Raw genomic sequence first — 27,872 nt, forward strand, 5'->3', positions numbered from 1 at the left:
ATGACATGAGTAATTGATTTAATTGATTACGGAGGTTGAAGATGTTATTTATGGTTTATTTGCTTTTATTTTCTTGAACACAGAGAGATTAATTTTGGTTAGAAACGGTTGAAAAATGGTTGTAGGAGAGGCCAAGGAGAGTGAAAACGAGGATAGTTGGTTAATTCAAATAATATTTTAGTTAATTTAATGGAATATAAAAATTAATTAAACTACCTTAAATTATTTTATTTTTTGCCTTTTATTTTCCAATTTTTTTGTCCATGAGTGTAAAATACTTTGATATAAAAGAAAGACTTTTACTATAAATTAGGGTAAAGCTATGGAAATATAGTTATTTTTAAAATTCTTCATTCCAAGCATTAATTCTTTTTCATTAATCCTTAAACAATATTTCTTTTAAACAATGGTAGTTCGGTTAAAATATAACTGTACATCATGTGCACAACACATGTTTTGTCAAAGTCAATGTTTGTAGCTATTTCTCCCTTGTACAATAGGGGAGAGCTATTGTCTTGAAGTGTGTTTTTTTCGAGAAGGCCAAGCTCCTTCAAAAGGCCATGTCTATTTTTTCAATAGCATATCTTCCACTCCTAAGTTCTTAAATAGTTAATGCCAATGCAATCGAAGTGCTTCACCCATTAAAACTCTCCATCAAAATTCAAAATCTGCAAGCATTAACAAAAAAAAATTAACAAATCTAAACACATTGTATTTCATCATAATTTACGCATCATAATTTACGCTAATTAAACATCTTACTCTATTTTTCTTCCTCAATTTTTTTGCTTTTGAAAATTAAGTTCAATGGCCTGTGCAAGAAACAAACCACAACACCTAGATTGCAACAAATAAAACCCACAAACATCCATCCTAAAATATATGCTCCACAATTGAATCTATATGCTCCACAATTTAATCTCTGTCCTCCTTACCTGCAGCAGCACCACAAATCTCTCTTGTGGTAGGAAATCTTCCCCTACAATTATGATTGAGCGCAATTCATCTTCTCTGCGAAAATCATCCTCAAAGTTATGAGAATAGTTTCGAGGATCATACCCAAAATCCTCTGGACAAAGATGTTTCATGTTCTTTCCTCTCTTTCCAATCAACCCAAGATACTTATCCTTAATATCCAAATCATGGGTTGTTGATTTGAGCCAGGCATAAGGTGATCTTGGTGCCTGTGGCTGCAGCTTCGTACTGTTATTCCAATCTTGGTCATGATCTTGATCAAGCATCTCATGCTGATGGGTCATGTCACTGGTGGGGGAGCAACAAAGAGAAGATTTTAGCTTGGCTTTTAGAGAAAAGCTGGAGAATCACTATATTCATTGATCATTGGCATCACCATTTTTTCAAAGAACAAATAACAATTGTTGCAGCTTTCAAGGAGATAGGAAATGAACTATATTTATAGAGAAAACCAGTTCAACATAAACTTAAAGCATTTGATTTAACAGTACACCTAGATAGAGGAAATACCTAACAATAGGCAGACTAACCAACCATTTAACTGACAAAGCACGCAAATCAAGTAGTTTAAATGTGAATGGAAGGCACATCGCTGTTGATAAAAATCCAAACCATCACTCAAAAGAATTGGAATAACTGGTCAAGAGGCCTTCAATAGAATAAGCCGAAGCAAGACTGTCCCTAGACCTGAAACTAATTAACAGACCACCAAACTTCTGCCCAGCCCCATATCATTGCCTAAAGGAAATTATAGTATAGAAGTCCAGGATGGGGTTCTGTATCACTGTCTTCTCCCATATTAATGTAGGGCATTTGAGGCTGGGAAGAAATTTGAATCCATAAATAAGGAGCAATAAATAAATGAAAATTGTGATTTAGGTACACAACATGTACATGGAGATTGCAACTACCATTGCATGTACCTAACAAACAACTTTCTGTTAATGGAAAAAGATAATCCCAAGTGGAATTCACAAAATGAGTGTTCGTGTGAGCTAACAATTCATAAAAATTTAGGTGCATGTGGGCTCACAGATGCATAGAGTAACAAAAAATAATCATAAGGCAAAAACCAACTAAAACAACTACTACTCAGTGTTGAGGTTGCCATCAGGTCTTCCCCTCTCAAATTTGAATCCATAAAAAAGGAGCAATTAATAAATGAAAATTGCGATTTAGGTATACAACATGTACATGGAGATTGCAACTACCATTGCATGTACCTAACAAACAACTTTCTGTTAATGGAAAAAGATAATCCCAAGTGGAATTCATAAAATGAGTGTTCGTGTGAGCTAACAATTCATTAAGAAATGAAAATTGCGATTTAGGTATACAACATGTACATGGAGATTGCAACTACCATTGCATGTACCTAACAAACAACTTTCTGTTAATGGAAAAAGATAATCCCAAGTGGAATTCATAAAATGAGTGTTCATGTGAGCTAACAATTCATAAAAATTTAGGTGCATGTGGGCTCACAGATACATAGAGTAACAAAAAATAATCACAAGGCAAAACCCAACTAAAACAACTACTACTCAGTGTTGAGGTTGACATCAGGTCTTCCCCTCTCAAATTTGACCCTCACAAATCTAGAGGATTGCAACATGAAAAGATATTATTCACTTTACATTTTTGTCAACATTTCAGATTCAATCTTTTTTTACTATGCAATACAATCAACCAAACCACCCAGCAATATCTACTATCCTGAGGAGGGATATGAGAGAATTATTCTTGTATGGTCATCATGGAGGATCAAACCTGAATGTCATCAATTCCGGAGTGCAGATTGAATTAGAATTCCAATTAACAACAACCATAGCAACAAGTTTTAACACACTGAACTATCCACTCGGACTGTGTGAAGCACAAGAGTATAAGGTGAAAGCTATTATAGCATTGCAAAAACAACAGCAGAGCTATCATGCATGGAAAATGTAAATAGCAATTCAAGTCACAAAATATGTTGAAAGTCAAAAGGGCACTCACTGGAATACATGTTGAGAACAACTTCCACCATCTCTGGTTAAAATCAATTGCTTAATATCATATACATGTTTCCTTTGTACCTGATAAAAATAAAAATATAAATAAAACAATTCAATGAATTAACAGTAGAGACCCATCCTGTGACTCAAATGAATGTTTGACTTGATTGATCATCAAGATGTTTCCTTTTACACTTGATGGAAAGCAATTAAAATTATATTAAAACCAGAATTAAAACCTGGACACTAAGAGAGGACCAAACAAACTGTTTCCTCCAATCATATCCCAAAACAACAGCGATCAACATGGACTCTTCTATCAGCATAATAAATCTCTAAGCGAATTCGAACACCCAACATGTAGAAAACATTATATTCCATTAAACATTTTTTTTAAAAAAAAAAAAGAAAAAAGAAAAAAGAAAAAGAAAGGTCAACTTTCTCAGAATCCTTGTCAAACACATTACAGGCAAGATACAAAGAAACCAATTCAGAGCATCCACAATTCCATTCTAACAGGAAACCAAAATTTCCATTCAATATTTAGAAATAAAGCAATTCAACACCTTATCAACTCACCATATCAATTACCCGCGAAGAGCAACATCATCCATGTATAAATTCGAACCTCATCTTTCAGTTCTTATCTCCCACAACAAAATCCTCCTGATGTTCCCCAACCTGCCAGGAAATTCATAATTCATAAATTATATTTCAATTTCTGTATAGCATATTATAATTTGCACCACAAATTAAGCAGACCTTGGTAAAAACCCAAAGCAGTAAAGTGCATGTCTGAATATTTACAAATAAAAAACATATTAATGAGTCAAATACCAAAATAAAACACAAATCGATATAAGAAAACTTAGAAAGGTGTACGCCTAAAACCTTAAAAACCATCCTCATCATCAGTGACGAGAGAGCAAGGCCATCTCTCTGTAGATTTCTCTTTTTCGTCATGGCTTCCTTGCCCCCCTTTTTTTCTTCTTGTGTGGTGCCTCCTCTTTCGGCTTTCGTCTATCAGTTTGTGTTAGAAAAAGGAGAAGAACCACCACTGCCAACAGCACCACCTACCCTCTCTCGGCAGTATTCTCTTATCTCCGATGCGGCATCCTTCTTCATTTTTCTCCAACCTGTGTTTCATCCCTGCTCTTCTTCAGAGGAAATGAAAATGAAAAAGAAACGATTAGCTAAAGACCAGAACAAAAGGGAAAAAACACATGGATAAAAGCTTGCCACGTCTCAAAAGATCAGAAGGAAAGGCAAAATGGCAATGCGAAAACCCCACACTACCCTTTCAACACAACTAAACCTTCAATCAGAATGAAGGGTATAATCGTTACTGAACTATTAAAATCCACATTTAAAGCACTCTAGGCATAGTTATAAAACTTGAGCCGGAGGTTGACTCCCGGTGAAGATATCGTCCTGGGTCAATTTAATAAATTAAAAAAAATATTTAAAATTTTAATTTTTTATAAAAAAAATAAAAAATAATTCATATAAATATAAATTATACATCTTATAAATAATAAAGTTTAAAAAATATTTAAAAATTTTTTATATTTCACATTAAAAAAATATTATATTAAAATTAAAAATTTTAAATTAAAAAATTTTATTTCATATTAAAAAAATATAAATTTTTTTAAAAAAATATAAATTTTGTTATAAAGTATATATATATTAAAATATTTTAAATTTTATATTAAAAATATTTTATGTTATTCTTTTAAATTAAAATATATATAAAAAATTTATTTCACATTGAAAAAACTTAATTTTTTTCTTGTAAATATAGAATACATATATGAAAAAATTTCAAATCTTATATTATAAAAATATATTTTTTAAAAAATATAAAATATATATATTAAAGGGTTGCAAATTTTATATTAAAAAATAAAATATTTTTGTAGTATTTATATAATAAATCTTAAAAAATATTAATAATCAACTAAAAAATATAAAAAATAAAAGATATAAAACAATCACATTTAATAAAAAATATCAGGTCCAGACCGACTGGATTTTATCAAATTTTTAGCATTTTACCTGGATTGATCAGCCACTAAATTTCAAATCAATCTATCGAGTCTAATAACTATTATACGAGTTTACTGTATCTCCAAAGTGTTTGCATTGAGCTCTTTTAGGTTTTTTTTTTTAAAAAAATAATCCATAAGAATATTTGTATGGAGACAAAATCTACAAAAAAAAAAAAAAGGACAAGGGCAAAAATTGACGTCAGACGGAGAGTCTCACACACAACAAGCACAGTGAGAAATAATAATCTGTGCCTCTCACCCACACAATAGTGACAATACGGGGTGCTTTCAAAAGAAGAAAAGGACATAACGTACCCTCATCGCAGAAGGGCACAAACAATTGGCGTCCCTGATGTTGTCACAGGCATACAGACTGAACACAAAAGTGTTTTAAGTTTCAACTACCTTTCATTTCTCGCTGAACTGAAGGCTAATAAAAGTCATACAAAATACCAAAAAAGAAAAATGAAAAAGGAAGAGAATCTGTTAATATCTTAAGAGGGAAATGAGAATTAAATACAGTGTTTGATTCTCATCGAAGAAAAGAAAAAAAGAAAGTGTTTTGTCGTGTAATTTTAATCAATAATATAGAAGAAGTGAAAAATGGCGATGCCGGCGATGGGATTTCTGGCTTGGCTTGACAAGAAGATCGTGGATCCTCTCTATCAAATCCTTCGCAGGTAGCTTCTTTGAATCTAATTTTTTATAGATGAGGTTCTGTGGTGGTGTTATTTTATTTATTTATTGGCAGGGGTTTAGAGCCGAAGCAATTGGCTTTCTCAACGGCACTTGGTATTGCTCTCGGAATATTTCCTATATGCGGTATGTATGTATTTTGTTCTGTGGATAAACTCGATGAGATTCTTGAAGCTATTTAATGAAATTTCTTGGAAATGATTGGCAGGTGTTACCGTTCTGCTTTGTGGACTGGCTATTGCGTTGCTTGGATCTCTTTGCCATGCTCCCACCGTGCTGTTAGCTAACTTCATCGCTACTCCCATAGAGCTAAGGTATTTCTGCTTTCTTCCTGGAATGGATCACGGTATCGTATCCATCTTCATCGTTGACATTGCGTGATTTTTTTTAAAAGAAAAAAATTATACCCGGCATTGATCCATTTTCTACCACATTTTCTGATTAATTATCTATTTATACTGCGGCAGTCAGTCAAAGATTTAAGGAAATATTTGGTGATTTGGTCTCTGAATTCTCAAAGGAGCTTTGATGTGCATTTGGACTTGATAATAACATTTTCAATTTCTTGTCCTTTTGTACTTGCATGCATTGCAGCGCCTTAAGTATGTACTAGATTCTTTTTTCTTTTCTGAATTCTGATTTTATGTTTTTCCTTTTCAAGTTTGGTGGTGCCCTTCTTGCGCTTTGGCGAAGTTATGTCTGGTGGACCTCCTTTTCCTTTGACATCCGATGCATTGAAAAAGGTTTTGACAGGACAAGCTTCGCGTGAAGTTATATTAAGTATTGCCCATGCTGTAAGTAGCCATATTGGTTCTAACCAACACTCTTACTCTCTATCTCACATGAATGAAAGCGATTGTGCTCCAGTGTTTACCTTCACTGGACATAAAACTCAAGTATTTAGGGTAAACATCTTGGGATGAAGAAAGGAGTCAGCATACTAAAGTAGAGCATTGAATTTAGAAGTCAGGAGATATGGTGTTCCAAGGGATCATTTAGATATGAGAAGGTTATTGTTATTCTCATTGAAACTCTTATATAAATAATAGAAGCACCAAAACATATCTTGGTTCAAATAGATTCAAACCCTTCAAAACATAGTAATCCTGGAAAGGAATAATTTCTAGATGACAGCCTCTAGATAATCAGTTGGGTAATATGACAATCAAATATCCACATGGAGTAAAATACTCAACATCGGTAGCTGTGTGATCAATCTCTGAGAGGATTGAGGGGATCATAGTTTATCTTCCTCAGCTTAAGCTAGAGTTTGTTTTCAAAGATCATCCCATTTTGACAAACTTGAGCTTGAACAACTTTAAATGTTTATTTTGTACTCCACTTGGCTTGTGGTCCCAGATTGCTGTACCCTTTCTCCCTAATGCCTTATCTGCAGACTGGCATAATTAATAAAAGAGGCTCGGTTGATAAGAAGTGTAAACAATTCTGGGAAATGTATTTTTAAACCAAGATCCAAGACCACAGCGCCAAATTGATACAAGTGATAGCAGCATTTTCTAATAATGCTAATCCAACGTGCTGGATGAATGTTGAGGATGCCTCCATAGGACCATCTAATTAGCGACTTCAATGTTTTGTTCATAGTGTAAGGTTTTAATAGAGTGGGTCTGTATTTGTGAATGAATTTCTCGAGTGCTACAATGTGATGGTTGGAGGATTTTGGTTTCTTTAGGTTAGTAATCTAGCACAGGTTTTGGTGTCTGAGGTGGGATACAGAGCTAGTGTTCTCGATGTACATAACTAAATTTTGTTAAGAAGATTAAAGAATTCGAGCCACATACAAGATGATGGATCTTATTTGAATTATGTGCATGCAACCAGCACCCAGAAGTACAAAATCCATTCAGTTTATGAAGATGCTGTCACATTAATTATTCACTGTCTAGAGAATGTGGATGGTATTTTTTTTTTTAATTAGGGCATGTGCATTAACAAATAATGAAGAAGTAGAAACCCCTGTTCCCTCAAACTGTGCAGACAAGGTCCAACGTATGATTAGTTCAAATTAGAACAAGGAGGATTAGATGTGTTACAAATTAAGTAGGAAATCACTTTTAAAAGGTGACCATCTTTTGCAGCTTATCAGCTTCTGACAAAACAGGAAATAAAGTTCTTCCTTGTCTTCTTCATGTTTCTGGCCATAACTACTCTAAATGTGGACAACAAATAAAAGATACCTTGGCACTTGCTATGGCATGTCCAACATTCTTTCAACAACAAAGTTTCTTATCTCTCATTCCATGTCACAAGATGTAGTAAGCTGAACCGTTGCAACCAACAACCTTGAACTTCTAATCACTATATAGTTTGCAGCTTATACTGTCAATTTATACTGCACCAACTCCGGCGATCAGTTGATATGCCTGCTCACCTAATTTGACTCCCAGTGCTGATTGTTGTAAAATTTTAGATTAGATTGAACGTCCAATTACTGTAGTGGATCTGCAATGCTTTGACTTGTTCTTTTGAGTTTCCTCCTTGAACCACTGGGATGATTCTGCACTTCTATATGGGTTGAGATTTGGAGCTCACGAGAAATCCATGTGGCTATAGACATTTTTTAATATTTATTTTATTCCCTTTCAGAGGCATTTTATTTTATGTGATAATTAATGTCATCACAATGATTTTGCAGCTGTTGGGATGGCTAGTAGCAGCACCCTTTATTTTGGCCGCACTCTACATAATATTTTTGCCATGTTTCAAGGTCTTGGTTCACAAGTTCAGCACTGTTCCATCAAGCCCAAAGAAACCATCAAATTCACTCGCAGAAATCAAGCTTAAGGTAAGGGATGTTTGATGAATGTTTTATAACCCACCTATTTACTGTTCATTGCACTGACAACAAGAAATGCTGATTAACATAATAATACTGTATGTACATAAAATCACAGAAACCTAGTGTTTACATAATGTCATGCTTTATGAGCTTGTCATGGTCAATTTGCTTCCAAAATGTGTACCTCCCTTTGCATCTATGAAAGTGGAAACGTTCTTGGTTTAATTTTGCCAGAGGAAAATCCTACTAATGTTTCTGTTTCTCTTCATCTCTTTGGATGCACTCTTTGATTGCATTCATCAAAATGTCAATTTAATCTTGGTTTTGGGCTGGCCAGAATCTGACCTTGCACCTTTCTCTAGTGTTGTGATCTATGAAAGTGGAAACGTTCTTGGTTTAATTTTGCCAGAGGAAAATCCTACTTATGTTTCTGTATCTCTTCATCTCTTTGGGTGCACTCTTTGATTGCATTCATCAAAATGTCAATTTAATCTTGGTTTTGGGTTGGCCAGAATCTGACCTTGCACTTTTCTCTAGTGTTGTGAAGAATGGAGTAGTGCGAGTGGTAGAACCATATAAAGGGAGCCCGTCGGCTTTTGTTGGCTTGGTTGCATTTCTACCTTTGTATTCACTAGGAATTTTAATGACATGCTTAGTTATTGCTTTCAGTTTTGCTTCTGGTAATAAATGCTTCTTTTACCCCATTACCAATAGTCTTGATCGAGTTCCCATTTGTTTATTTATTGTTCTGTCATCTCTTTGGTTCCGCTTCTAAATACCTAGTGAACATGGAAAGTTCCTGTCGCATTTTGAACTCCAGGTCAGGGGATAGCAATACTGCATTGAGTCCCGGGATACAGCTTTATGCTTGCTTTTGGTATGTACCTTGCTCTTGGAAAATTGTGCCAGATTTGCTTTCTGGGAAAGTGCTGGTGAGGAGCCAATACCAGTTCACTTGGATTTTTTTTTTTGGCAGCTTCAATTTAATGAGCACATTAATATAGGCCATTGCAGTAATGTATCTGACTAAAGGAAGGCTTTAGAGAGCATCAATGGGTTTTATAGTTTTTACTCTCGGAACCTGACCCAAGTCACCCCTTGATTTCTGTTTTCTGTTTTTGTTTTCAAAAAATTGAAAACAAGATATGAAAATATGTTTTTTTTGTTTTTTTGTTTTAATGAATAAAAATTGACAATAAGTTTCAAAACTTTTAAAAACAAAAATTTTCTTAACTGTTTTCAGAACTTGTTTGTACACTATTAATCTAATGTAGAAATTAGGTCATGATTAGGATGAAACTAAGTCCGGGACAATATGAGACTAGATCAAAGGTGCCTAGAGATCTGAAGAGACTGGCCCAAAAGTTGGGGCGAGGGGTTGGGTTGATATCAGATCCTAATGTTAGGGGCTAGGCTAGGACTGGATTGGGATCGGATTTGAGAATTGGGCCTCAAGTTCTTAGGGGTTAGGCCAAGATTAGTCCAAGATGGCAGGGGTTGGGCTAGCCAAGATGGCAGGGGTTGGCCTAGGATTAGGTCCCAAACATCAAGGGTTAGGCTCAGGACAAGTTTGAGATTGAATTTTGGGCTATCAAGAATCAAAATGATCTTGGATCTAAGGAGCCTAAGATTAAGACCAAGACACTTGGAGTTAACTAATACTAGTCAAGACATTTTGAATCAAGATCGGTGTGATCGAGGATTGAGTTAGGACTAAGTGAAGTCAGATTGTACCCTACCATAATTATCAAACTTGACTCGGTGGGTTGATCTACGAACTTGGTGACCTAAGGCCAGACCCGAACTAGGCTTGAAATTAAACCAGCCCACCTGGTCAAACCTGGTTAACCTGAGCAAACCTTGGTTGACTGGATTGATCTAACCAATATAACTTAACCTAATTCAAATACGACCGAGTTAACCATGAGATATAAAAAAGGAAAAGAAAAATCAAAATCAAAATCACGTCATGGTGATCCTTCATTAAAAAAATTAAAGAATGTCAATTGATTTGATTTGATGACCTAGTGATTCAGATCTTTTATTGGGTTAGATCTTAAGTTGGTTGGACAATTATGTACCCTATAATTTTGAATAACATGAGTAAAAGTTCCATTAATTTGAGTATATGATTGAGACTAATAAAGTCGTGAAAAACTTTAGATTAGTGTTTTCCACGGTTGTATCTTTGGGTTAGTGAAGTGAACGCTTATCTATAAGCTTTCCTATCAAATAAATTTCTTGTGGGAATATAACACTCCAGTGTTTAAGTTAGAAAACATGAGGAAAACATAATGTATAATAAAGAAAAATAGAATGAAATTGTAGGGAGTGTGTATATATATGTTATGTTTGTCTATTAAATTGTATGACTTGTTGAGTGGTTGTTTATGGTTCTGAAATTGTTGAATGGTTATTGGTGGTTTTTGGAATTGCTAGATGATTGATATGGTTATTGAAATTGTTGAGTGGTTAATGCTAATATATGAATTGCATGGCTTGGCTTGACTTATCGTACTTTGTGGCATCGAACTTAGTTACATCATTTATTTGTAGTGTGTGGAGTACTTCGGTCTGTGAAGAGTGATGTGTTATTGGTGGGCTAATCTTGGCTTGATATTGGTGTAGAAGTTGGTGATTGAGTAGGTAGAAAATAAATAATGGCTAGAAAAGTGGTGACTAATTGACATACAAAATTTTGTGTTGATGTTCGAGGTAGTGTTTGTTGTGCCTGTACAAAGAATTTGTTTGTAGGATTTTTTAAAACTTAAAAAAAATGTATATAAGTGTGTGTTTCAGCAAGTATTAGATAGCTGAGGCGAGTTTAGGTCCAGACTAGGATGCCAAAACAACCAGTAGGCTTTCTACCAGCGCTTGCAATGCACGCGCTAGATGAGTAGGTCAACGCCTATTTGGGCGATGCATGTGTCTCCTTCTAACTCCTCAAATGGCTGTCTTTGGTGTCTACAAATTTGTCTTTTCAAGATCTTTATGATGGTTAGAGGAGTGTACTCATCAGAGCTTTAGTGTGTTTTCGGGACCTTTTTTTTTCTTTTTTTCCTCTCATGCTTTGTTTTTTGTGCCAACCCATTTCTTTTCTTCTTTCATTTGTCATTAAATCTTGCTTGTTTTCTTATGGTTAGATTTACATACAAAATCTGGTTGACTAATGTAAAATGTATATATTTTAGTAGAGGTGCATATTTTAGAGAAGAAATGCATGGGACATGCATTTTGTTAGGAATGATTTTTCTTTTTAGTTTCCAAGAATGGCACATACATTCTCTTTACAAGTATAACAAGCACAACTCAAAGTGTAAAGATAAATTTTTCTATGTAGAGTATGACACCATTTTTTTTAGCTAATATTTATTTTCTACCTAATCAATCACCAACTTCTCCACCAATGTTAAGCCAGGATCAATTCACCAATGGCACGACACTCTTCACTCACCAAGATACTTCACACACTACGAGGCACTTCAACTTTATTGCAACATTATTCTCCACACTTTAGATGTAAGATGATGTGATCAAGGTCTATAAATATCTTGGTAACCATGTAAAATAAGTCAAGCCGTGCAATTTCATATACAAGTATCAACCATCCAACAATTCTAAAAACCATAAACAACCATTAAACAACTCATATAAATTCATAATCAAAAACACATAACATATAGATAAACACTCCTTAGAATTTCATTAAATTGTTGTATCTTGGTGTTGTAAACGATTTAATCAAATAATTATATTATTAAACTGCCACTAAACTTTGATATTTAGTTATAGTTTTGACATGAAGGACCTCGTTCTATATAAAACACAACAATTTATCCCTAATGATTCTTTTGAAATCTCTGCCTCATTATCCTTATCTTTGACATAAAAGGAATATACTAATGTTACTTTGGATGCATAAGTTGTTTTTACCAGAGATGATGAACTTCAATGAATTCCAGTATATAAGCTAGATAACCAGATTTAGACTATACTTGGATTATTAGAAAGATATCATAATAGCTTAATCATGATCTTTGAGAGTATTATTAGAACTGCCTCAAACTACACTCGAGGGGGAGTTTATCTAGTCTCGAGAGAGTTACCAAACCTGAAACATTGTTTAAGCACTTGTGTGGTCATAGACGATGGAGGGTAGCCCAAACCGTTGAGAGATTGGGCTTTAACTTATGTTTTGGTTTAATTTATTTGAACTTTTAGTTAAGATTTATTAATTAGGATTTATTTGTGAGGTTTGATTTAATTACAATTAGATATTTTATTTAATAGGCAATAAGCTCAATTGCTTGTTCTAGTTAGAGTTTTAGTCATTATATCCTATTTTTTAAAATGTTAGACATTTGTTAATGAATTGAATAAAAATTGCAAAGTGACAGACTTTTTGAACCCCCATTCTTCTTTTCTTCAGCTTTTTTTTCTTCTTTTTTTTTTTACCTTTTTCTCTTATGTCTTTAGCTTTTTTTTCTTAACTTATTACTTCATCTTCAAATCTCTTTTATCACACATCAATTATCTAATAATTGAAATATTAAAGTCTAGAAATCAACTATAAACTTTTAAAGCAATTATTTGACATTCTAAATCTCCTCTAAACCATCTCGAAAAAAAAATAGGGGTAGGGTGAGTGTTACATACTCGGTAAATAATAGTTCATTTCTTTAGCTGGACCAGGCATGCTAAATTCACTAACATATATAGCTTAAAATTAATTCATTGATTATACCAAAATATTAGTTCATTCAAAGATTCAAAAGCTCAAAAGCATACTTATAAATCATATACGAACTTAAGTAATTCAAACCAATTATTTTGAATATAAATGTGGATTGTACACACATATTCAGAATCAAAGTACTACGGTTGCTTTAACCATAGTAATAATGAATTGTATTTTTTCCTATGAATAGATATTAAGTTCTAAATAAACATATTTATAAGTGTCAGTGTTTAGTTTTCAAAAGCCAAGTCCAAAGTATTGTCAATCAAATTCATATTCATATTCATTTTATTAATTAATAAAAAAAGGCACAATAAAAAAACCTAATTAATCATATTAATTTATTTATTATTACTATTTTTCTATATATATATATATATATATATATATATATATATATATATATATATATATATCAAATTGTGTGAAATGTCCTAATTTTCCCTCTACCATAGTTAATTATAATTATTTATCAAAGGATAATGTTGTCCTTTCCTATTTAATTTTCCAGGATATTAAAGGGAGCTCTTAAAAATAATCACGTAATTATACAATAATAAAATTATTTATTGAAAGAAAAGTAATTATTTCAACTTTATTAATAAAAAAAATATCTAGTATAATTCCTTCTTTTACTATTAACTTTATTACAATAAATTTATTTTCATGGGTTTCTAATCTAATAAAAGTTGTAAGCAAGAATCAACAAAAAACCAATCTAGATAATTTGAAAGAAGGATAAGAAAAAAAGTTTCATTTAATTAAAACCTTGTGATCTAATTCATTCGCTTCTTTTTTTTCATGTTCTCTTACATTTGACTTCACCATAATAATAATTTTTCAAACATCAACTTATTAAAATCATATATACAAGTTCCAATAAAAATAGAAAAAAAATATTTTGATATTTTTTGTGTGAGGGTATTATTAAAGAAAATAAAGATATATAGCTTGTGCATTGTAATGGGAAACTTTTTGGAATCTATTTTAGCTAATTATATGATCATAAAAAAAACTCACAATAAATATAATGAATAAAATTATGGAGAAAAAATATTTTTTTTTCTTTTTAAAATTTCCTTTTATGATTCATTTAATGTTCCCTCCTTTAATTTATTTTTTTATAAGCACAGTTCATTGATCAAAAAGTGAAAGACACATAACAGGTTCACATTTAATAATTAATGAGATGTTGCTAACATCGTAAAAAAGGAAAAATCTCATTAAAAATAAATATCAAATTGATTGATATATAATGTATAGTATCTCAAATATAATAATATTTATTTAATTATAATTAATTTTGATTAAGCTTCAAAGAAAAAATTCATTAAGGCATTACAAAAAGAGTGCCTAATAATATCATAATAACAATCATAATTTCACTTGAAAAAAATTCAAAATTAATTTTACCTATTTTATTTTAAATAAATTGAAGCAAAATTTAACCAAAAAAAAAATTAGAGCTTTGAAAAAGCTCAAATGGCTAGGCATAATAGGCCTGCTTTTGGTTCAAAAAAATATGGATAGATGAGCGTGGGCCTGCTAAAATACTAGTTGATTTATTGTCTACTCTAGCTTTCAAGCCAACCACCTCAAATGACTAGAAAGTTGGATCTTAAATTTCTTGAAAACTTATTTCAACTATTTTTTTTACTAGAAAACACCTTAAAATCTCAATAAATCTATTTTTAGCCTAAAGTTAGCCAAAAATTGGTCAAAATATAAAAAATCAACCTAAATTCAAAAGACCTAAGCATAGTCTACTTTTTTTTGAAAAGATGAAGGCTAAAAAACCTTAATGATACTCATTTAATTGAAAATAACTCGTTAATACCAAAATCATTTTTTTTGTCAATAAAATCTAGCTTACCAGTAATTTTCTTTCTCTTATTCTAGCATAGTATTTTCTCTCTTCTCTTAAATTTTGGGACTGGAATGTAATAAAAATAGAGTTTTGAATCAAAATATTAACTTGTCAAACTAAAAGGACTAAAGATAATTTGGCATAATAATCTAGGTAGAAATGCTTGTTTTTAGTGGGTGGAAAAAACTAATTTTGCAAACATTACAACTATTTTTCTTTTATAAAATCAAGTATCAACTCAATATCAAAATGTTCTTTTGACATCATAACAACTCTATAAAAAACATATTGAAATAAATTATTCATCTCAATCTCAATTGAACGCAATGTTAAAAGAAGAATTGAGAAAAAAAACAGTTAATTAATTTAATATAAAAATCCAAAGGACTAAAAAAAAGTCATCAATATCCTTCAATCAAGTGATTAGACCAAATCAACAAGTATAAGAAGGCAACAACTAGTTGTAAGATATTTCTCAAATCCAAACAAAATGGTTTTAAATTTTTTTTAGAAGAATTGTTTTTCTTTTAAAAAAATATAAAACAAGGAAGTTTGTTTTATGTTTTTAAGAAATTTAAAACAAAAATAGAAATGGAAAATGATAGCAAACCAATCTAAGATTTTGTAGGATAAGATCACACTTATGAGACAACTTAGTGGGTCAATTTAATAACATGTTAATTTTTAGTCTGATCTAAGTTGGGCAATGAAAAACACAAACTTTTTATTGACCAAATTGAAGTCATTTTGAGCCTTATATATATATATATATATATATATATATATATATATATATATATATATATATATATAAAAGGCTCCAAAGCTGAATTGATCTAGGTTAACAACTTGACCTACAACTTGAGTTTATGGTCGGGTCAACCCCAAGTCGAGTCTAATTATTGTGGATAATACTTTATTGATAAAAATAGTAAATTATAATTTAATTTATTTATAAATTGATCCCTTTTCACCCTCTAGTTTTTAAAATAATTAATTAGTCCCTATATTTTTTAATCTATTTATAAATTGATTCCTTTTCACCCATTTAATGTTGTTTTTCAATTTATTTTATTTTTTAAGAAATAGAAAAAAAATAAAAATAGACTATACGGAATTAACAAAAAAAATATTAAATTAAGCATTGACAACACCGATCAAGTTATTGATTATTATTATTTAAATTAAAAGGACTATTTAATTCATTTTGAGAAACTAGAGGGACTAATTTATAAATTTACTCTAAAACTAATAGGGATGACAATTTCACTCGAACTTGATGGATACCAACCAGAATTTACCCGAGTGGATATGAGTTTTTTTTCCATTCATGTTTAGGTAATACCCGAAGTTGAAATGTCAGGCTTGAGTAAGGTATGAATATTGCACTGCCCAACCCGAAACCCTGCTCGAACCAGACCCCAACTATAAACATAATCTTAAAGTTTTAAAAAATTATATTTGTACCCACCTATATATTTAAAGAGAAACTAGGGTTTCTCAATCCCACTTATCTCTCCAACTAATAAACATAATCTTAAAGTTTTAAACTAGGGTTTCTCAATCCCACTTACCCACCTATCATAATTTTTTTATGCTAATATAATCTATATTTTGTTTTTTGTATGTTTGTTGCCAGTTTTTCCAAATTGATTAGTGGAAAATTGTTTCAGCAATCAAATTCTTTTGGAAAAGGAATCAATTTAGGACAATATCAAATCATTAAATGAAAGACTTGCGGGAATAAAAGAATAGAAAAGGTGGGTCTTTTGTATATGTTAGGGGCACTTTATCAAAAAGAAAAGGAATTGATTGATCATGCTTCTGACATAACAAACCATAAAACTAGCTTATTTTGTTTTTGTTTATTGATGGATCTTTTGTGTACGTTAGTAGCACTTTATCAAAAAAATAATAATAAGAATGGACTGATCATGCTTATGACATAGCAAACCACAAAACTAGCTTGTTTTTGTTTTTATTTATTGGTTTATCAACTAGTTGCAATTGGTAAATGGTAATGATAAATTAATATATTTTAAAGTCATTCAAAGCTATTGAATCATATTCCTAACTTTTGTTTATATTTTATTATGGTAATATGCATTTTAATATTTTATTGAAGTGCATTCCTAACTTTTTTTTATGGATTGATTTTAGATGCAGTGACACTAGATTGAGATAATTATGCCACCATATTTGATGATATTGATTGTAATGAAGGAGATGTGTTTTTATTATAAGAATAATTCTTGCCATAAAAAAAATGAAATCTCTATTTTTAATGTTCAATATAATGTTTTACTACTCATATGTATTTTTTCTCATGTAGACCATGTTAATAGTAGATCAAGTGGACGGGTGCACTATGGACTCAATGTTCAATTCTCTAGTATAATAAAATAGACATAATGCATGCTATTATGAAAAAATCTCAAAAGATTTAAGGTTATTAGTGTATATTGGCTATTAGTGTATTTGAAAATAAATATAATGCTTCTCTTATCTTGTAATTGAAATGCATCTTGTCTTAATGTATATTGGCTATTAGTGTTCTATATGTTGTATACATTTGATGAGTGCAAATGCCAATGATTCTAGAATTGCTATGTTTGGATAATTTGAGAAAAAGATGAATCATGTAAGATTTATTAAGTGCACAAAACATTATGGTTTTGGTTTTAGGTTTAGGTTTGGGTACGGATATTCATTGGAGACTCGATGAATACCAAATGGATACCCAAAACCTGATCGGGTCAGGTTTGACTTATGTCTAATTGGGTTAAAGTGAAAATTTTCAAGTTGGGTTCGATATGGACATTGCAATACTAACTCATTGTTATTATTATTGTTGTTGTTGTTAATGCTAAAAGATTATATGAAATCATTGTAATTATGGTGATTATTGTTCACAAATTCACGTTTCCATTATTTACACATTGACAATGCCCTTTTCATTTAGTGTTCATATATAAATAGATCCTTGTAATTTTTAACATTTACATTTTGATCTCCATGCTTTATTTCTCTCATATTTAAATATAAAAAATAGTTTTAGTTAACTAGATTGGTGGCCCGCGCTTCAATGCGGGATGGTCAAATTTTTTTTCGGCACAAAAAAATAATAAGGAAAAAAATCTAAGACCAAAGTCACCGAATCAATTAGTAATTTAAATAACATGAATAAAAATATTATAACAAAAACAAATAAAATAACAAACAAATTGATAGCAAAAAAGAGGTAAACAATACCGACATGAGCCCATTAAGAGTTTGGAAAAACCAATGTAATAGTGTACAAACAAATTCTTATGCAAGGAAGAAGTTAAACTGGGTTAACTTAAAAACTTTGTAATAATGGACATAAGATTGGATAACCTAATAGAAAGAAAAGCTAGAAAAAAAGGACCACTTTAAAAGAAAGAGAAAAAAGCACGAAAAACAATTTTTAATATATAATTGTTGAATAATGAAATTAAAATAAATATTAAAAAAAAAACAAAGTCAGTTTGTAATAACCTTTAAAAACGGTTTCTATAACATGAATACGAGACTAACTCTATAGAAGTAAAAATTAAAAATAAGAAGAAGAAGAAGAAGAAGCAAAACTCTAAAAAAAAAGGGTAAAAAAACATTAGCTTAAAAAAGAAAAAAAATAAAGCAAACCACCAAAACTTGGTTGAATCTCAAAAACTCTCAAATCATGAAATCTTGGACTCAAGTTGAATTAAGAAGCTTAATTCAAAACCAATTTAGTTTTGAAAGATAAAATCATGAAAAATAAATATCAATTTTAAAAACTTGCAAAAGCAAAAAAAGATAGTAATAAAAAAATGATAATCAAATTTAAAAGATAAAAAATAGAAGATAGTGAAATTGCATATATATATATATATATATATATATATATATATATATATATATATATATATAATGCGAGCGTGTTTTTAAATATTTTTTTTCCAAATATAACTTGGAGCATAAACAAGATCGAGAAAAAAAGGCTAATATATGGACAAACCTTACAAAAAAAATTAAACAACATAAAATTCACGGTTAAAAAAATCATATAGAAGACAGATGAACAAAAAAATGCTTAATCACTAATAATATAAATGTTAAATAATAAAACTTAAAAAAAAACATCAACTTTAAAAATAGGAAAAAACTTAAAAAATTAGGTGAACCTTCTGAACCTGGACAAAGATCTCAAACTCGCAACCTATTAAATTCTAGATCCAAGCTATATCAAGAAGCTTAATTTTTAACAAATTTAATATTGTTTAGCCAAAGTAAATCCAACAAAAAGCAACAATAAAAAAAACCCAATAAAATCCTAGTTATTTTTAAAATCAGTGAAAAATTCTAGAAAAACACGAATAAATAAAAATAATTTCCAAGATTTTCTCTCAAATAAAATAAATAGCAATGAAAATAATGAGAACTAAATTGAAAAGAAAAATAAAATAAAGGGGGTGAAATAGAAAAAGAATTATAACCTTATAAATTGTTTAAAAAATCATTTCAAATATTGAAGGAAAGGATCGGGAAAAAAATACAAATTTAAAGAGTCAACAAAAGAAGACCTATCAAAGAATGATAAACAAAAAAAAAAAAGATAACGGGGTCATTTTCAAGACCAAAAAAAAATTCCATAGAAAGCAAGCTAGAGAAAAATGAACTCATTGTTCAATTGAATAAACATTGAAGGATGAAATAGAAAACAAAATTAGCTTAGACAAAGGGGCAAAAAGGCAAATCTAGGTAAACATCCTAAACCTAGTTAAATTTTAAAAACTCACAATTCATGAAACTCTGGATCCGGGTCCAATCAAGAATTTTATTATGAACCAATTTAATAATATCAAATTTTAGAACTTGTCAAAGCAAAACAAAATCAACAATTTTAAAAATAAAGACTAAATTTGACAGGAAAAATAAAGGATGGTTAAATCATAAAATAAAATCAATATAAAAATGATTTCAAATAAAAACTTGGCGAAGCAAAAAAAATTTGCAGTAAAAAGAATATGGATTAAATTTGATAGGAAAAAAAAATGAGGGAGGGTGAAACCGTAAAACAAAATCAATAAAAATTCCAAACAAATAAATAGCAATAAAAAGAATGATGATTAAATGTGAAAGATAAAAATATTTAAGAGGGATAAAATTGAAAAGATGTAACATCCCTAATTTTATTTACACAACATTCATATATACCTCTTGTATTATTATTGAAAGTACAATATTTTTTTTATATTCAATTAAAAATCCAGCAGGTTTTCTTATATTTTTTTAAGTTACCTACTCCAAAATTTTCACAACCTGTAAACAATAATTCCAATGTTTGTCCCACCATTTAGGACTTCCTTAAACTAAGCATAAGAACAACTTTTCATTTTCTTCATTATTCACTCCAATAAAATAAAATAAGTATTATATTATTCCATAAATATAATGTGACAAGTATATTAGTTACAACATAAGTCAAGACACATATATTTATTTAAAAAAAAATAAAAGCATGTCTAAAGAGGAGTGCAACAAAATAATTGACATGCTTTAACAACAATTACTTTAGATATATCATCGATCATTAACTTAGATATGCAAATATATTTCTGGATACAAAATTATATTACAAAGCGAAATATGCAATCTTCCAATTAATCATTTGATTAAGCAAAAGATACAAATTCATGAATCTGTTGTTTAACACAGTGTTGCAAGGTATTTAAAAATTTATTTAATACTGAATGCAATTAGTTTTATACTTAATGATAATTTAATATTGTTTTTTACGTATATATTAACAAAATCATTTATCAAACAATTAATTTTTTAATATATCCTTATCTTTGCAAATCAATGCTATTAGCATAATTTTAAAGACATATCAACATCATTTCTAGCCCAAACCACGCAATGTTCTATTAATAAATCAATTGGGTTCTTCAATTTCCCATTAATAAGGGCACTAATCCAATTAACTAAGGAATGAGTCTTTTCAATTGCCTATTAACCAAGGCATTAATCACATTAACCAGGGAGTAAGTTTCTCATATTGTCCATTATCCAAGGCATTAATTCTATTAACCAGGAAATTAAAAAAAAATGGACAACCCCTACGCGCCGTTCTAGCCAAGACTTTATCTTCTCCCCTCCTTAAAAGAAATTTCACCCTTGAAATTTGGACTTCGTACCTCATTTTGCCAATAATTCGGGATACTTGCTTCTCATTTCTGATTCCCTTTTCCAAGTCTCTTTTTTAATTTGAGGGCTTTTCCATAACACTTTTATCATAAGAATCTTTTTACTTTTTAAGTTTTTTACTGTGATCTAATACTTTCACTAGCTTCACTTTCAAGGTTAAATCTTCCTCAATCTCTAGAGGAACTTGTGGCAGAAACTAGGATGAATCCATTTTAGCCTGTCTTAGCAGAGAGACATGAAACACATTTTGAATCTTAGCCAAATATAGAGGCAAAGCTAACTTATATGCTACATGTCCAACCCTCTTGGTGACCTTAAAAGGTCCAATGTACCTCAGCGCTAGTTTTCCTTTCATACTAAATCTTAGCATATGCTTCAAAGGGGCAAACTTCAAAAATATTGTATCTCTAATACCAAACTCAAGAAGTTTGCTTTTGTTATTTATATAAATCTTTTGCCTATCTTGGGCCGCTTTTATTCTATCTTTTATTATCTTTATCTTTTCTGAGGTAACCTATACCAATTTTGGCCCAGTCAGTTTTTTATCTCCTACTTCTTCCTAACTCATTGGTGTTCAACATCTTCTACCATACAAAGCTTCATAGAGAGTCATTCTTATTGTAGCCTAGTTGTTGTTGTTGTAGGTGAATTCTTTTGGAGGTAGGTAATTCTTCCAATTACCACCAAACTCTAATATACAAGGTCTTCATAAATCTTTCAAGATCTGAATTATTCTCTCAAATTATCCATGCTCAAATTCAACTTTATTCCTAGAGCATGTTGAACACTTGGCTATAAATGAGAGGTAAACCTAGGGTCTCGATTTGAAATTATTGACACTGGTACTCCATGTAACCTTACCACTTTATTCACGTACAACTTTGCCAATTTATCGACTGAATCTATCATTTTTATTGATAAGAAAAGCATATACTTAGTCAATCGATCTACAATGACCCAAACATCATCATACCTCCTTTTCCTCTAGGTTACCCCGACACAAAGTCCATGGTGATATTTTCTCACTTTCATTCAGGTATCAGTGGCTGCGAAGGCCCCACTGGTTTCTGGTGTTTGGTGCTTATACTCAACCATTTCTCTCATACTCAGCCACATACCATCATCAGTGGCTGCGAAGGCCCCGCTGGTTTCTGGTGTTCCATTTTCACTTGTTGACACACTTCATACTTGGCCACATGCTCAACCACTTCTCCCATCATATTTGGCCACCAGTAAAGTTCTTTTAAATCCTAGTTCATCTTAGTGCTTCGAGGGTGTGTCGCGAGTCTCGACTCATGTGCACCTTATAGTACTTCCTCTTTCAATGCTTTGTCTTTAAGCAAATACACTCATCTTCCTATCACTATCATTCCATCCTTCAAGATTTGGAAAGGAGATTCAATTCTAATAACTTTTTGTGAGGAAGTCTCTATCTTATTAGGTTAAATCGTAACCGTTTCAAGGTCCAGATTTAGCATCACATTTATTTTCTATTTTATATCTTTAATACATGAGAGTATACTTTACAACGTAATTTTATACCTCAAAATATTCAAGTCTACATTTAAATCCTAACACTCTGAATAACAAACTAATTGTTATGATATTTTTGGTATTTTGGTCAAACTCTAATGGATAATCATATACTGGTTACGATATCCATTTTGTATTTTTAAAATATTATAAAAATATGATTTTGTCCTTTTTAGGAAATATGCATAAAAAAACTTTAGGATTTAGCTATATGCACGCAAACAAAACATATTTTTTGTATTGAAATTTCAGAGAAAAATTAGTTATTTTTCATATTAGGTCCGTATCTTATAGTATAAGTCTATAACCCAATATAAAATGAAATTCTTGAATAATTAATATTTCTTGGTTCTTTTGCAAAAAGGTCATGGGTTTTGAATTTCTTTAATTTGGACTTTAATTGACCCCCAAACTTTGATTTTCTTGCAATTTCAACCATGATTTAACTTAATTAAGTTTGGAAATTTTAAAATTCATCATTTAAAATATCAGTCTTCTTAATTAAATCTAAGTTAAGCTTAAGTCCCTAATAAAATTAATTTGACCCATTAAAAACCTAATTAAGTCCTTGCACTTAATTAATTCTTTTAATTTGACCCAAATTAATTCTAAAATTTAATTAAACCTTTAATTGAGCTAATGATTAAATCAAATTGGTTTATCAAAAGCCTAATTAAGTTCTCAAACTTAATGTTTATGCAAATTCATCTGATAATCATTTGATTTAACCTTGAATTTTTATTATCTTTTAATATTGGGTGCAATGGGCTACGATTGAGCTTCTAAATTTATCCAAAATTTCAACTTAATTCCTCAAGATATTTGAAACCCTTCTCAGCCTACTTTTGCCAAGTTGCCAGTCTTTTATTACTTTTATTTTTTTAAAAGGAAAAAGGTAAATTTAAGGGCAAACCTAAAAATGGGTTACAGTTGCCCTCTCTTTACAATGCTTATGGAAGAAAGTCTCATAAGGGACTTTATATAGCAAGCTTGTAAAGAAAAAAGAAAAGAAATGAGAGATTATGGATTTACTAGATCGAGGAATGGTTAATCCTTCCAAAAGTGTTAGAAGTGAAGGCTTGAAAATGCATTATCTAGGAGATGAGGGATTAAAGGCACGCTCATAAAAAGATAGGGATAAAAGATGCACTATTTGAAAGATGAGGGCTTAAAAGCGCACTATAAAAGGAAAAGAGATAAGTCTAGAAAGTGCACTATCTAGGAGATGATGGCTTAAAAACGCACTCAAAAGAAAGAAGATATGGCTCAAAGTTTCACTATCCAGGAGATGAAGGCTTAAGGACGCACTCAAAAGAAAATATATAGGGCTTAAAGGCACACTATCTGGGTGATAAGGGCTCAAAGGCACACTAAAAAAAAATAGGATAGGGCTCAAAAGCACACTATTTAGGTGATGAGGGCTCAAAGACGCACTTAAAAGAAAAAACATTACTGGTAAAATACAAGTCCTTAAGGGTTATTTCCTTAGACTCCCTGTAAAGATCAAAGTGTAATGCATTGTGATTAATATGCATGTATGCTTACTTTAGAAATATAGGTCTTTTTTTTCCCATAGAATTCCCTTTTTAAAGTTTCGATCAACATAACAAGCTTCTATAGCTTTTTTGTTTTCGCTTACCTAAGTCATAACTTGTGATCTTGAACTTTAGGAAGGGATGACCTTAAATGATAGTTGCATACCTCATTGCCTCAAATACCATCAGTTTTGCTTTACATTCTTTGCTTTCCTAGAAAGGTAATCGTGGAGCCAGCCTTATTATGTTTCTTAGATTGCCCCCAGCATGATCATGCCTATAAGTATTTTATCCAATTTTGTTTATTGAGTTTTCTTTAGGGATGATGCAATGCGGAAAAGAGTTTGGTTATTTACAAGGGATTGCTTTCATGGAAAAAGTTTTGGAATTTCAAAGCTATTTCCAAATGTAAAAACTATTTTGAAGATAGTTTAAAGCAAACTTATTCTAAAAAGAATTCAAGCGATTCCTATAGATAGATTTTCGTGAGAGTTGAAATTTTTTGTTTTGTTTTTTTGGAAAATGTTAAGTGACTTTTGTTTCACGTTTATGTTGGTTAAAAGGGTTCTAGTTTTGACTTGAGGGTTTTAGAGGAAAGAACAAGTCTTTGAAACTTTTCTTTTACTTATATGAATAATAAAACATAACCGAAGTTTATTGAAAAGCTCATTTCACATAGGAAAGCGTTGCCTGCCAATCCAGATTGCCTGACTTTGATTAGAAAAAGCTTGATTAAACACATAATGTAGACTTTGGCTTTTGGTTAAGAAGGAAAATGATATTTCTTGGATCAAAAGGTGTTTAAGAGATTTCAAGACTAAGGATCACTAGTGCTTGTTTCCAGACTTTTTTTTGGTCTATGGATTCCTAAAACTTATGATTGATTTGCAAGATGGTCTGTCGTGCCCCCCGATGTCAGGCTTAGGCTTCTCATCTTTGTTTTCTTCATTTTGTTTTAAGCACCATCATGATATTCACTATTTACTATAGTATGCTTAAACCTTTTGAATTCTTTGAATTTCTTCATGTCCCTAATTTTGTTTAGGCACCTTCAGCCATTGAGGATCATTTTGTATATTTAGATTACTTTTATAATTTTTGCACTTGCTCCTAACATGTGGGTGTGATCATAATTAGGGCTAATTCTCAAGAAAAACTTACTAAGCTCAATAGGGATCCCAAAAGATACTTTTAAGTGTTGTGAAAAGATTATTAAAGATGACATTTTCTCATTTCAAACACGTATGTTTAGGATCAATAAGCTTTTCTTTTTTTATTATTTGAACATGCAAAATGGTTTCTCATTATCATTATTCATTCAGCTAAAACTCAGCTTCAAATTGTCTAATGGTGTTTGATTTGTTTTTCAAGTTCTTAAGTGTCTGGTCACCTTTCTAAGAGATCACTTGAATTCTTAAAACTCCTTTATTAAAACAAACACCAATTTGACTTCTGCTTTTGTATTAAAACTTTGATTTTCTCAAAAACCTTTGTGAAAACATGAGATCATGCAAAGTTTTTGAAGAAAAGGAAGACACATCAAAAATGTTTTTTGCCAACTTTAATTTTTATTGATTGATAAAAAAACATACATCGAGCATTATATTTCTTTACAATATTAGAGTTTACAGGTCTAGGCAGGTCATCTGGTCATCCTTGTCCATATTTGTTAAAATTAAAGCTCCTCTAGAAAAAAATCTTCTTTGCCACATATGGTTCTTTATAGTTTGGTGCCTATTTATTCTAATATTCTCTTAATACTAGTGAGATCTTTTTTAATACCAGGTCTCCTTTTTTAAACACTCTTAGCCTAACCTTCTTGTTGTATACCTTAGCCATTTTGCTTTGGTATAACTGGTAGTGACAAATGGTTGTCAATCTCTTTTCAATGATCAAATTTAACTACTCAAATCTCAGTTTTGCCCATTCTAATTCATCCAGTTCTGCATCCTTTAAGACCCTTCATGATTGAATCTCTACTTCTAAAGGCATAACCACTTATATCCTATATATCAAAGAATAAAGTTGCAGATGCTAATAGTGTTCTTTCTGGTCTGTCCGGGGGCCTTATTGGTCTTTGATGTACCTTGCGGCTATTGGCCTCATGGTTTTGTGGTTTGTGGATGCTGAGAGTTGTTGGCTCTTGTCTATAGTATGTTTTGCTTTTGTCTATAGCTCATGTTGGCTTGTCTTGCTGGTTGTTATTTTGTTGTAGTTGTATTTTGTTGTTGTTAGTTGTTCTTGTTATTACAAGTGGGAGCACGAAGGCAAGCCATTTTGTTTCTTGAAGTTATGGTTGGGTTTGTTTCTCCATATAATTGTTGTTGAGCAGTTTGGTTTGCTAAGCTTTTTCAAGCTGACTGCTAGAACTATTTACTGCTGTTTGTAGTGTTGGTCTATTGGAGTTGATGGGGTTCTGATGGCTTCCCTCTCTATATGGTTTAGGGATGCATGTAGGTTGGCTGCTTTGACCCCTATATTTTAGTAAAGTATATGTGGTTTGATGGGTAGCGACTTCGGTCTTCCACTGTTGCTAGCTGAATGCCTGCTAGCTGGAGCTGCTAAGCTGCTGCTTCCTTGTGTTTTTTGCCTTACCATGTGCTGCTTTGCTTGTTGTTGGTTGTCCGCTAGCAGGGCAGCTGTTGTGCGTTTGCTTGGTTTTGTATATGGTTCCCCCCTTCTATTTTTGGCCTCTCTAGCTGGTTAGGCTGTAATTTGTTCAAGGGAGTCTGTTCTTTTGGGTTATTTCGCTGTTTTATACATGTTTATATATTCTGATTCGCTGGTTCTCCAGTTTTGTTACTTTTGATTTATAATATTTCTTACATTTGATAAAAAAGAGAGAGAAAAGAATAAAGGGTCGCACTAGCAAAAGCTCTAACTATGGTGTGGTATGCTTGAAGTGCATACAAAAGCATTTCATTCCAATCCTTGTAGGTGACCACCATTTTCTTGATGATCTTTTTAAGATTCTTGTTAGCTACCTCGACAACTCCATCCATTTTTAGTCTGTAAGGAGAAAAATTGAGGTGTTTAATCTTCCATTTAGTGTAAAGCTCAACAATCAGCTTCACATTGAAATTTTGAGCGTTATCAGTTATCAATCTTAATGGTATGCCATAACAATAAATTAGATCTTTTTCAATGAACCTCTTGACTATTTTCCGTGTCATATATGCATAAGAGTTGGCCTTTACCTATTTAGTGAACTAATCGATATTTTTGTTTTTGTTTTTTTTTTTCAGGTTTTCTCGGAGTATGGTTACCTTTATAAGGAATCACTTGAATTTCCAGAACTTGTTTGTTTGAACAAACACAAAAATGATTTTTGTTTTTGTATTAAACTTTAAATTCCTGAAAATTCTTTGGAAGAAAAAGAAAACACACCGAAGGATTCTTGGTGCAGTGGTTTTGTGAGTAAATATTGTGCTCAGAGTGTTATTTACATGAAACAACAATAAAAAGGA

At 31.2% G+C, this 27,872-nt stretch overlaps 2 protein-coding genes across 10 annotated transcripts; one reads left to right on the plus strand and one right to left on the minus strand.

Moving 5' to 3' along the window:
• Positions 1–334: 334 nt before the first annotated feature.
• LOC133700655 (uncharacterized) lies at positions 335–4,191 on the minus strand. 4 transcript variants are annotated; one of them, XM_062124248.1, is made up of 6 exons: positions 3,864–4,191; positions 3,552–3,653; positions 2,974–3,053; positions 1,060–1,263; positions 936–979; positions 335–668 (listed from the first exon to the last, which is right to left on the minus strand). In XM_062124248.1, the coding sequence occupies exons 2-6, from the start codon at positions 3,552–3,554 to the stop codon at positions 655–657; spliced, it is 345 nt and encodes a 114-aa protein (XP_061980232.1). In that variant the 5' UTR covers positions 3,555–3,653; positions 3,864–4,191; the 3' UTR covers positions 335–654. The 4 variants fall into 4 exon arrangements, 2 of the variants coding, with proteins under 2 accessions (XP_061980232.1, XP_061980231.1); XR_009843456.1 differs by having other exon boundaries at positions 763–1,263; positions 3,864–4,190; XM_062124247.1 differs by having other exon boundaries at positions 936–1,263.
• A 1,133-nt stretch (positions 4,192–5,324) lies between these two features.
• LOC133700845 (uncharacterized) lies at positions 5,325–27,770 on the plus strand. Of its 6 annotated transcripts, none has more exons than XM_062124540.1 (6): positions 5,325–5,703; positions 5,775–5,845; positions 5,928–6,033; positions 6,381–6,513; positions 8,376–8,525; positions 27,651–27,770. In XM_062124540.1, exons 1-6 carry the CDS (start codon positions 5,627–5,629, stop codon positions 27,753–27,755), a joined length of 642 nt encoding a protein of 213 aa, XP_061980524.1. In that variant the 5' UTR covers positions 5,325–5,626; the 3' UTR covers positions 27,756–27,770. The 6 variants fall into 6 exon arrangements, with proteins under 6 accessions (XP_061980524.1, XP_061980526.1, XP_061980528.1 ...); XM_062124542.1 differs by lacking the exon at positions 27,651–27,770 and adding an exon at positions 9,316–9,599 and having other exon boundaries at positions 5,328–5,703; XM_062124544.1 differs by lacking the exon at positions 27,651–27,770 and adding an exon at positions 26,851–26,877 and having other exon boundaries at positions 5,330–5,703.
• Positions 27,771–27,872: the final 102 nt, after the last annotated feature.

This window comes from Populus nigra, chromosome 8 (assembly GCF_951802175.1).
Source record: "Populus nigra chromosome 8, ddPopNigr1.1, whole genome shotgun sequence".
In the NCBI taxonomy this organism is placed as follows: domain Eukaryota; kingdom Viridiplantae; phylum Streptophyta; class Magnoliopsida; order Malpighiales; family Salicaceae; genus Populus; species Populus nigra.

Excerpts from the sequence above, each read along its gene's own strand:
- LOC133700655 (XM_062124247.1), bottom strand. Across the intron at positions 1,264-2,973 it reads TGTTCTCAACATGTATTCCA|TGACATGACCCATCAGCATG; the intron begins GTGAGTGCCCTT and ends CTCCCCCACCAG. Across the intron at positions 669-935 it reads GATTTGTGGTGCTGCTGCAG|ATTTTGAATTTTGATGGAGA; the intron begins GTAAGGAGGACA and ends TAATGCTTGCAG.
- LOC133700845 (XM_062124540.1), top strand. The coding sequence starts at position 5,627 with ATGGCGATGCCGGCGATGGGATTTCTGGCTTGGCTTGACAAGAAGATC. Across the intron at positions 5,704-5,774 it reads CTCTATCAAATCCTTCGCAG|GGGTTTAGAGCCGAAGCAAT; the intron begins GTAGCTTCTTTG and ends ATTTATTGGCAG. Across the intron at positions 6,034-6,380 it reads GCTACTCCCATAGAGCTAAG|TTTGGTGGTGCCCTTCTTGC; the intron begins GTATTTCTGCTT and ends TTCCTTTTCAAG.